The sequence below is a fragment of the Entamoeba histolytica genome, genomic scaffold (genome assembly GCF_000208925.1).
Source record: "Entamoeba histolytica HM-1:IMSS scf_1104750516353 genomic scaffold, whole genome shotgun sequence".
In the NCBI taxonomy this organism is placed as follows: Eukaryota; Evosea; order Mastigamoebida; family Endamoebidae; genus Entamoeba; species Entamoeba histolytica.
The window spans coordinates 1,681-14,248 of NW_001915219.1; the positions used below are offsets into that span (position 1 = coordinate 1,681).

Here is a 12,568-nt window from a genome sequence, read left to right on the forward strand (position 1 = left end):
TCAATTGAAGTTAAATCAATTAAAAATTGAATATCTAGAAGGTATTTATCATTCAAATGAGTTAATATTCAATTAACAATTATTGCAATAATAACTAGTTGTTTCTTCAAATATGTTTCATTAACAATAATCATTCATCACTAATTACATTATTAGATATGGATGTTTGTATAAATGTTGATGTAAAAAAGAATAAAAGAATATCATAAACATATTTTATGATTAAAATAAACAGAGTTAATGATAATTTAATTACTCATTTATTTTGAGTGTTTGATAATCATTCATTCTCATTCCTTCATTTCATCATTGTCATTTTTGCTGTTAATTATGTTATTATTAGTTTATATAAATCCACGTTGATCCACGTATACATGAATACATGAATAAGAAAGTGTGAATAACAGCCAACACATCAATAAGCCAACACATCAACCATACTGAGTATTTAAAGGAACTTGAAGAAATAATTAGCATTTAGAAATAAGGTATGGATCCAAACAAATGGACAGATGCAACAGTTCAAATGTTCAAAGAATCACAAGAAAAAGCATTTGAAAGAAAGAATGCATATATCATGCCAATTCACATGATGAATGCAATTGTTGAAGAAGAGTCGAATATTATTATCCGAATAGTCGAGATGATGGGAGGTGATGTTAGTAAAATGAAGAAAGAAATACAAGAAGGAATGAATAAGATTCCAGTTCAAAATCCACCACCAGTAGAAATTGGACTTCATCCAACAACACAACAAGTGATAAGACGAGCAATAGAGAAACAAAAGACAATGGGAGATACATATCTTGCAGTTGATGTGATAGTAATGTCATTGATGGAAGAGAAAGAAATTAGTACGATAGTAGGAAAAAGTGGAATTAATGTTCTGGAATTTAACAAAAAGATAATGGAAATGAGAAAAGGACAAAGTGTAGAAACAAAAGAAGCAGAGAGTCAATATGAAGCATTGAAGAAATATGGAAATGATTTAACGGCACAAGCAGAAAGTGGGAAGATGGATCCCATCATTGGAAGAGATGAAGAAATTAAACGAGTTATTCGTATTTTATCAAGACGAACGAAAAATAATCCAGTCTTAATAGGAGAGCCAGGAGTTGGTAAAACAGCAGTAGTTGAAGGACTTGCACAAAGAATTGTTAAAGGGGATGTTCCAAGTAATTTGCAATGTCGAGTTATTGGATTAGATATGGGAGCATTAATAGCAGGAGCACAATATAGAGGACAATTTGAAGAAAGATTAAAAGCAGTAATAAAAGAAGTTAAAGAAAGTAAAATACCTATTATATTGTTTATAGATGAAATTCACACAGTATTAGGAGCTGGAGCAACAGGAGAAGGAGCAATGGATGCAGCTAATATTTTAAAACCAATGTTATCAAGAGGAGAATTACGATGTATTGGAGCAACAACGTTAGAGGAATATAGAAAATATGTTGAAAAAGATCCAGCATTTGAAAGACGATTCCAACAAGTTTATGTAAGTGAACCAAGTGTAGAAGATACATTATATATTCTTCGAGGAATAAGAGAGAAATATGAAAATCATTATGGATTAACAATTACGGATTCAGCATTAGTTTCAGCAGCAACATTAAGTAAAAGATACATCAATGGAAGATTTCTTCCTGACAAGGCAATTGATTTAGTTGATGAAGCATGTGCTACATTATTTACACAAAAGAATTCACAACCAGAAGAAATAGATAGATTAGAAAGAAGAGAAACACAAATAAATGTGGAGAAAATAGCATTAGAAAGAGAAGTTAAAGAAACGGATGAAGAACATAAAAAAGTTATTGAAGAAAGACTTAAAGAAATTGAAAAAGAAATGAGTGAAAATAAAGAGAAATTAACAAAGTTACGAATTAATTATGAGAAAGAAAAAGGAGGAAGTGAAGAAATGAAAGAACTTGCAACAAAAATAGAAAGTATGAAACATAAAGCAGAAAGTACTAAAGATTTAGAAGTAGCAGCTGATTTGAAATATTATGCAATACCAGAAGCAGAAAAGAGAATGGCAGAATTAAAGAAACAAAATAAAGAAACAACAATGATATCATTACAAGTCACAGCAACACAAATAGAAGAAGTTGTGAGTAGATGGACAGGAATTCCAGTTACTAAAATGAATCAAAGTGAGAAAGCAAGATTACTGAACTTAGAAAGTGAAATACATAAACGAGTAATAGGACAAGATGAAGCAGTGACAGCAGTTAGTGATGCAATCATTAGAAGTAGAGGAGGATTAGGAAATGAAAAACGACCAATAGGAAGTTTTATGTTTTTAGGACCAAGTGGAGTAGGTAAAACAGAATTAGCAAAAGCATTAGCAGCTGAATTGTTTGATTCAGAGGAAAATATAGTTAGAATAGATATGAGTGAATATATGGAAAGTCATAGTGTGTCGAGACTGATAGGAGCACCACCAGGATATGTTGGATATGAAGAAGGAGGACAATTAACAGAAGCAATTCGTCGTAGACCATATAGTGTAATATTATTTGATGAAATTGAAAAAGCACATCCACAAGTATTTAATGTGTTATTACAATTATTGGATGAAGGAAGATTAACAGATGGAAGAGGAAGAACAGTTGATTTTAAGAATACGGTTGTGATTATGACATCGAATTTAGGAAGTGAAATAATAATGAAAGGAGTAGAAACAACAGGACAAGTTAAAGAAGAAGTTAAAGAACAAGTCATGGAAATAGTGAAGAAGTCGTTTAAACCAGAGTTTCTCAATCGAATGGATGATATTATAGTATTTTCACCACTTTCAGAGAAAGAATTGAAAGAAATAGTTAAATTACAAATGGGAGAAGTGATTAAAGTCATTAAAAAGAGATATCCAGGAAGTGAAGTTGAAATGACGGAAGCAGCAATAGAAGGAATCATTAAAGCAGGATATTCAATAGCATATGGAGCAAGACCAATGCGAAGATATATTGAAAAGACAGTAGTTACAGAAATAACGAAGTCAATAATAGGAGGAGTGATGAAAGAGAAGAGTAAAATTAAGATAGGATATGAAGATGGTAAGATTGAAGTTAAAATAACTGATAACTAAAAAGGATAATAATATAATTGAATGTATTTTATAAAAGAAAGAGGTTGAAAGAAAAAGGAAGAATAATATAAAAGACAATCAATTGAATAATAATGTTTAATTTTAATGTGAATACTATTTCTTTTCATCAATTGTATTTGATGAGATATCAATGTTTTTTTATAATAAATGAATGAATATATTTTACACAGTCTAATTAAAGTTAATCAACATTAATATTTCATCTATTCTTTAGAAAATTATCAATACATCATTTTCTCATGTTATTCTTCAATTATTTCTCATTAATCTTTCTATTTCATCATCTTTTAATGAATATTTTTTTATTTATTTCATATATTTTCTTCTCTCATCTATTGCCATTGTAACTATCATTTTATATGTTAATGTAATACATGGTATAGTTATTATAACATTATTAACTTCTTTTATATTTATACTTTATGTTCATTTCTATCATTCTTTGTTTTTGATAATTCAACAAATTAATTAAGTTCATTCACATCATTTAACGTTAAAGCTGGCACTAATAAATGAATAGTCAGGTCAAATATTAATAAATTGAATTTAAAACATGTTCATTTATTCATAGTGTTAAACTAAGAATATATTTCAATACACTTAATAATCAAAATATTTTACTTTTAAACATGAATATGTTAAAATAACAACATTATTTAATTAGTATTGTTAATTTAAATATATTTGTATATTCGTTGAGTCTTATTAGTTTGTTGGTTCATCATATCACTTTGTAAACGATATATTTTAACATTAATTTTATTTTTTAGAAAATGATGAAGTTAATAACTTCAATCAACTTTTAAAATATGCTTTTTAATACACAATTAACTACAACTACATGATTTTACAATACCAATGAATATAATAAACATGAAATGAATTACAATTATAATAAACAAGAAGATCTAATTCAATTGATAATATTAGACAGAATAATACTGAGTAAATTATATTTCATTATAGAATTTATTCAAAATAGAAATATTAATATATAATGATAATAACACATTCTTGGATTTAGTTTTATTTAGATTGATATTTTTCATTTTATCTTCAAATATTAATCATATAACATCATTATTATTCTTATTGATACTTCTGATAATTTATACAAATAGTACAAAAATTAGTTAATCAACAAGTTGGTTTTTAATAAAAGAAGAGATATAAATGATAAGAAGAATGAAGAAGAGAATTTTAATGTATTATATTTAAAAGAAGAAAGAATAATAATAAATAATAAAGAAGAAAAAAAGAAAAAAAATAAAGATAACTAATAATTTAATTATCATTCATGAAATGGATAAAAACAACAATAAATGATAATAGAAAAACAATTAAAACATTAAATGATCATCACATTTCTATACACATAGTAATGAAATAATTGTAAGAGATGATGAGTAAACATTTTTAATAGAAGATATAATAAATCAAGAAAATAATAATTAAGAAAAGAAAATATACAATAAATAAATGATATAATAATTGGCATATGTTTAAATTAAAATGAAATGATAAAAATCAATTCGATAAGAATGTTTTTCAATCATATGATAGAAAATAAAATGAAAAATAAAACAAAATATAAAAGACAATGTGATTGAAGATTAAGAAAGATTTAAAATATCAATTGATGAAGAACAATAATTAAAATTAACATATATTCCATATGATAATAAAATCAATATAACAACATAAATAATTGATACTTCACAAAGTAATACAAATGTGTCTGAATAAAATATTTCATTTGAAACATAAGAAAGGAAAAACAAGAAAAACGAAAATATAAATACAAGAAATGAAAATTAAACAAAAAGAATAGAATGAAATAATTAATAATTTAGTTGAAATGAAATAAGAAATGATAAAACTATAATATTAAATGTGTGTTTAAATACAATATATTGAATAAAACTAACAAATGGAATTAAATATATAATTATAAATGAAGATAAAATAAAACATAAGAAATAGTAATTTCAAAATCAAATAAATCAAATGAAAAATTAAAATATTAAAAACAAAAAGAACAAAACCAAACAAATAATAAATACAACCGTAATTATATATAAGAAGAAAATAATATGATAAAGAAATTAATAAACAGATAATAAATCAATTATGATTGACATCATCTTTATGTTTTTCATTACGTTGAGAAGTGAGAGAATCAGTTTCATCAACATGCTTTATTTCTATTGAAATATTGTTTTTTCAAACATGCTCGACTTAAATAGTTCTTCATTTAAGTTTCTGCCTGATTTTTATTTTGATTTTAATGAGTAATATAATATTTCTCATTCTTTATATTATTGTTTTAAGGAGAGTATATCCATAATCTAATGATTATGACTCATCTCCTTTTACCTTCGATACCCCTTAAAGAAAAATTATTCATTGTTAATATCATTATGTTAAATTTTTGTGCAACAATAACAATTATATATGCATCTTCTTTAATAAATGATAATTTTTAATACGTAATACTCCCATAGTAAATAATAATCCTTATAAATAATAATGAATAATAATCAGTTAGTTTTGAATAGAAATTATCACACCAAAGGTATGTCATGATTAGACAATAACTGAGATATTCGAAGCATGGGAATATTATAGGGTCTTTCATAAAATAAAGTAAAAATAAGAAAAAAGAAAATGTTTAAAATTAAGGCAGAAAACAAACAAGGGATAAAAAAGAAAGAATAAGCAGAAAGAAAATTGAGAATATTTTAATAAGAAGAAATAAAAAAAAGAAGTGCTTTCCTCATACTCATACAAAAACATCAATGATAAGTTAAACAAAAATATTACTCTTTTTAAACAGCAAAGGGATGTGATTATTCACCACTGAGCAATGAAGAATAAATTAAAAATCTAATAACACTTAATTAATTATTTCTTTCACTTATTTCTTGTTAATTTGATGAAGAATAATTTATTTAATTTCAGTTCTTTCAATTTCCAAATCACAACAATTAATTTCTTCTATGTATTTCATTCTTTTATTTCTTTGTAATTTCTTTATTTTTATTTATTTGGTTATGCTTTTCTTGTATAATGTTTCTATCTTTTTTTATCTTTTCTTCAGTAATACTATGATAATCAATTATCTCTTTTTCATTTATTCTACATTAATTAATGTTAATAATATTATCATTGTCATCATCATTACAATTCCATATTATCTTTATGTATTATAATAACAATATAAACATTTTGATTCACCAAATTACATTAAAAATGAATATTTTCCAGTTATTCCATTTAAAATTTCAATAATTTTTGTTGATATTTATCTACTTTTATTTTCTTCTTTTCTTCATGAACTTCTTTATGGATATAGCAACAACATTTGATCAACATGATACAAACATGTCTCTAAATGTCTAATGTTGGAAATATTCCATATTATCTTATCCATTGTTTTATTATTTTATGTAAATTCTGGTTGAAATTCAAAACATTATTAATTATTTAAAATTCTTTTTATTCTTTTTTTAATATAATCAATTATTTATTCAGATACACTCTTTTCATTCTTTTGTGTCTTGTAACGCGAATGTATCAATAATAAACATATCTTATTTATCACTTTCTCATTATATTCATTTTGTTTCTTTAGTTTCTGTTTTTGTTTCATTATTTTCTTTAAAAGCATTCTTCTTCATTTTGAATTTACAAATTGCATTTTTCAATCACTTGTATTTCAATTGATAAATAATTTAATTTGTTAATATTTATTGATTGTTGTTAATTGATAATCGTTTTAAATAACAATTAAACATGTTAAATATTTATCAATTTGATGAATGTTGTTTATTATTAAAAAACATTTCATTTTCATTTGAAATAAATAACTTCATTTTTTGAAATATTCTTCACAACATATTTTATTTAAATGAAAAACAACAAAATAATTTAAAAATAAAATATTTTATCGAATGTAACATAACCATTATTTTTTAATTTTACAGAAAATGTATTTTTGAAATAAAAGGAAATAGAAAATATTTAAAAATAAATGAATAAATTTATCGATAATTTAACATGACAGTTTGTTTTTGATTATTAGTTTGAAATACAAACATCATTAAATAAAAATAAATTTATAATGTTATGATTGAATAAAAATGATTAAATAATTTTACATTACGCTTTAAAAAATTATTTATTATTCTAATTTTTAATTTAGTCACAATGATTATATTTTTGTTTATTAATGAATTATCAATTGGAATGAATGATGTTAATAATGTTATTAAATAATCAAAATAAAATAATGAAAAGTAAATGATAAAATGAGGTTAAGAAAAAAGGAAGTAGTCATAATACAGTGGTAATGCTTTACTCTCTCTCCTTAACAAAATAAAGTATAAGTCAAACAAAAGGATTAAAAAGGAAGAAGTAAAAATGAATGAGAAGATATTGATTGGAATAAATAAAATAAAGAGGTGTTTTACTCATACTTCTAGAAAACATAAAGGATATGATAAGTAAAAGGAATGAATTTTATAGTGGGAAGTGAATGGATGTGATTAGTGTCATTGAAACAAAGAATAATAGAAACAAGTTGTAATAATACTTAATTAACTAGTTTTATTTAATTATTTTAAAAAGAAATGATAAGAATGAATGATAATAAGAAGAGTCATAACACTGAAGAAATAAAACATATTTGAAAAGTATTTAAATTTAAATTTAAAAAATTGAAGATAGGAAAGAAGTTATAAAGAATAAAGAAATAAACAACATAATAAATAAATGGAAATAGTCAAAAGAAAATAAAAGAAGGATAATAAAAATAAGAAAATAAAATGGGGGTAATAAACACAAAAGACAAAAAGAGAAATAAAAAGAAAATGATGACAAGAAAAAATATAGATACCAATGAAACAACATTTATGTTATATAATAAAATAAAAATAACGACACAATAATATTAACGAAACTAAATTTGACAGAAAAGAAAACAAACATAATTTTAGATAAAATAAATATAAATAACAAGACATTAAGAATGATGATAATATTTTCTTCATTTATGTAACGATAAAATAGAAAATAAAAAATGACAAACATCATTGGAATAAAATAGAAATAATAATTCATCATTCCACAAAATTTAAAGAAGAAGTAACTACAAAATAAAAATATGTTTGGAATTGAAGATCGAGAGAAATATGGAAGAAACATACCAGAAAGATACTATGGAATATCAGACGGATGTTTTAGTGGAAGTAATGAAATAATGGAAATCAATATACCAACACATATTGAAATGATAGGAAATGAATGTTTTAAAGAATGTACAAGATTAAGTATAATAACTATTCCAACATGTGTTAATGAAATAGGATATTGGTGTTTTTGTGAATCTAAATCATTACAATCAATTAATATACCAACAAGTGTAAGTAAAATAGGAGAAAATTGTTTTGAATATTGTATGTCACTAAGAAGTATTACAATACCAACAAGTGTAAATGAAATAGGAAAAGGATGTTTTAATAGATGTTATTCATTAAGAAGTATTGAAATACCATCAACAATTACATCATTTGGATATGGATGTTTTTATGGATGTGGATGTGTAGAAGAATTACTCAAGAAGAATGCAAGAATACCAGAATATTGCTTTAAATAATAAAGAAGAAATAAAGAAATAAGATAATTGAATTATTAAAGAAGGCAACAAAAAAAGCAAATAATATAAAAAGAATATAAATATATAAAAGAATAAAAAGAAAGTAGAAGAAGAAAGAAGATAAAGAGTAATAAAATAGAATAGATAATAAAAGATGAAAAGAAAGAAGAAATAAAAAGTGTATTTTTAATGTAAAAATTTGAAATATGAAATAAAAGTGTCTAATTTAATGATGTAAAATGAGTAATATTATTTTATTATTGAAAAACATTTTATTATTTTTATGTTTATTATTTATATGTATAACTTCATCATGATGTTTATGATATAATCAATCATATGTGTTATGTTATTATAACATATAATAAGTGATAAAATATAAATGAAAATGATATGAATATATGACATAGATAGAATATAAAACAAAAGAATAATAAGAATAAATGATAAATAAAAGGAGAAATGATAATCAATGATATAATAATAAAATCAAAATATAAAATATAAAATTAATAATAATATAAAACAAAAGAGAATAAATATAAAATGAAAATAGATATAAATGATAATAATATAAAATGAATAAGATGAATAAACAAATAAACAAATATATCTAAATAGAAAAGAATAACAATAAGAAAATCTAAATAATATAAACATAAAAACATAAAATAAGAATAATATAATAATATATAGATAATAAGAAGAATACAATGATATAAATAATATAAACAGAGAAATAAATATAAAAATACGATAGATAAATAACATATAAAGAAAAGAATAAAAAATACAAATAAATATGATTCATCAAATCATCTATTTCATTAATATTTCATACAAAATGAATACAATTGATAATAAAATATAAACATAACTATTTACATATTCCTGTATTTATCATACTTTTTATTTTTATTTTTTTATTTAGGAGCAAAATATAATAAATGGAAAATTCTATGGATGCAAATTTTTTTGCATCTTTTTTCTTTTTTGTATTTTATTTAGATGCATTTTTTCTTTGATTATTTTTGTGCCCATCCGTGAATGATAGTCATGAAAACAAAAATTCATCACCAAATATATCAAAACAACGAATAATATGAAAGTTGATGAAGAAACTAAAAATGTGGCTAAAGAATTATCATCTCAAAACAATAAAACACAAATAAACAAATATTGTTATTTAGAAGTGGTATTTCTTCTCTTTTATTTTACTCATTTATTGTTTTAAAATAATTTCAAATGATTAAATATATTTAAGTAATTAATAATTATTATTGATCATTTCTTTCTATAATTCTCATTCTTTTTCATTGTATTTATCATTAAATATTGTTGATATAATTTATGTTTATGAATTAAATTATTGAAGAAGATAAATGAAATGTCATGAAATAAAGTAATTGTAAACAAATATTCATATCAATAAGTATGTGATTGTTTAATGATAATTTCTCATTCCTTTGTTTGTTATGTATTTATTTTTAATCAAATTATATCATTAAATTTTTTTTAATCTTTTATTCTTTTTCAGTACTGTTTATAGTCATTCTTCTGATATTCTTCAGTTTTTTCTTAATATTTATTTACAAAAACATTTATAAAAACAAAGTTGTTCTAAATGATGTTATTGTTGGTGTGATATTAATTTATTTTAATGAGTTAAATTAATGAATGGAATTATGTCTAGTTCAATACTAGATGAATGAAGATTAATTGTTGTTAATGAATAACAATATGTAAAATAACAAATTTCAAGTAATTTAACTTCTATTAATATTGTATTTCATATTTATATTTCATGATTTGGTATGTTTAAACATGTTGAATAATTAATATCATATTATGTATTTAAATATTATTCAATCATGAAACATTTCAATTATACGATATAATCTTCTTGCATAATGAATAAAATGAAATGAATTAAAATGAAAGTGATTCATATTTCATTGAAACTATTCCAACTCCAAATTCTAAATTATACAGTTATTAATGTCATTAAAATACATAAACATTATTTTATTCTATCATTATTTTTATTATTGACTCTTTGTTGTATTTTCTATCTTCTTTTAATTTGAAATTCAATATTTGAATATTGTCTTTATATTCTTCTTTTCTTATCTTTTTTAATTGACAAATAGTCAAACAACAATGAATGAGATATCATTTCTTGTTATATTAGTTTAAATTATTATAATTATGATGAAGCTCATTTATTTCTAACATAATTCATGTTGTTACATTCATTGCAATTGAGTAATACTCATAATTCTTATAAAGAAAACAAATACAATAGAACAAGTTAAAATATTCATGAGAATAATAATTAGAGAAAGAAGTATTGATAGAGAAATGAGAAATGAATAATGAATAAGAGAAATTGAGTAACTACAATGAAAAATAAAAGAAATACGTATTAGAAACATAAAATAATAACAAACAATGAAAATAAACTGAAAATGAAAAATGAGGAAATAAATGAAAAACGTGGAAAGAGAATAAAAAGATAATAACAGAATTAATTAAAGTATGTGAATTAAAATACATATTAATAAATTGATAAGAAATTAATAAAAATATATTATCGTATTTGAATACAATATTCAATTAATGTTAATACTATCATAAATTACATTGATGAAATGTATTTAATTATTTTTATCATGACTTTGTAGTGTTTGTAAATCATTTGATATTCATTCTATCTAAATGTAATAATATATCACTATTTTATATTTCTAAACTAATATTATTCATAGTAATGAATATAAAATAAATTGAAAGTACATTTGATTAATTATTAGTTTTAATATAAATCATCAAATGAATATACAATTAAATAAACTGTGTAATAATAATAAATAAATAAGTTGTTTATATTCACTATTTTATTAAATTGAATATGAATATTTATTCATTTCTATTAATTTGTTATCATTGTATTTTGTTTATTTCCATTGTTTTTATTATCATCAATCATTTCATATTTCTTTATTGTATACTTTATCAAATACATATTCATATAAAATGATTTTAGATGAATAAAACTTTTTAATTCAATAAATTTATTTACTTTTAACAACAATTAAATGAAATGTTAGTTTATAATATTTCATTGGAAGGTATTATTTAACCATTTGATAAATAACAACAATCATTGAATAGTGAAAAATATTATACAATTCAAATTAACAATGATTTGAAGAATAAGTGAAAGTAAAAGTTCAATGGTAATTTTATTTTAAAGAAGAATATAATTAATATAAATGATAATATAAAATAATCCACACAAGAAACAATAATTATATCACAATAATTTGTTAGAAAAAGAAGAAAGTTGTAAAAGATAAAATCAAAAAAAGAGTTGAATAAATTTATTAAATAAATGTAAATACTGATATTCAATGTATTTTTATACATTAACGATAAAATGAAAAAGAAAATACAAAATTGAGATAAAAAATTGAATACGTTAAAATTATTGTTATCATTCTAATTTAAGAATTGAATATTTATTTAGAAAGTATTTCTTACAATTTTAACAATAACAACAAATAAATAAAAATGGGGGTAATTGTTGATATGTAATTCTATTTTAAAATTATTTCTTGGTTTTCAATCGATAAAATAATAAATTAAATACCAGTAAAATGATTAAAATTAGTTTATATTTGAAATTATCGAATGAATGATGTTTAATTTAAATTAAGAATAAAAACATGAATCTATATCAAATGTAATGTTAATACAAAGAAAAATAAGTGCGATAGGAAAACAAAAGAAAGAGGAAT

The 12,568-nt window shown here is 21.8% G+C and overlaps 2 protein-coding genes across 2 annotated transcripts, besides 4 other annotated features; both read left to right on the plus strand.

Annotated features, from left to right (window-relative positions):
* Window positions 1-490: 490 nt before the first annotated feature.
* Window positions 491-3,091, plus strand: EHI_005657 (uncharacterized protein; the record flags this gene model as incomplete). The annotated part of the gene is made up of 1 exon (XM_001914181.1): window positions 491-3,091. The coding sequence occupies one exon, from the start codon at window positions 491-493 to the stop codon at window positions 3,089-3,091; it is 2,601 nt and encodes an 866-aa protein (XP_001914216.1).
* Window positions 3,092-5,222: 2,131 nt separating this feature from the next.
* Window positions 5,223-5,653: a repeat region.
* Window positions 5,576-5,750: a repeat region.
* An 11-nt stretch (window positions 5,751-5,761) lies between these two features.
* Window positions 5,762-6,025: a repeat region.
* Window positions 6,026-7,486: 1,461 nt separating this feature from the next.
* Window positions 7,487-7,722: a repeat region.
* A 554-nt stretch (window positions 7,723-8,276) lies between these two features.
* EHI_005660 (uncharacterized protein) lies at window positions 8,277-8,768 on the plus strand (the record flags this gene model as incomplete). Its single annotated transcript, XM_646041.2, has 1 exon — window positions 8,277-8,768. The coding sequence occupies one exon, from the start codon at window positions 8,277-8,279 to the stop codon at window positions 8,766-8,768; it is 492 nt and encodes a 163-aa protein (XP_651133.2).
* Window positions 8,769-12,568: the final 3,800 nt, after the last annotated feature.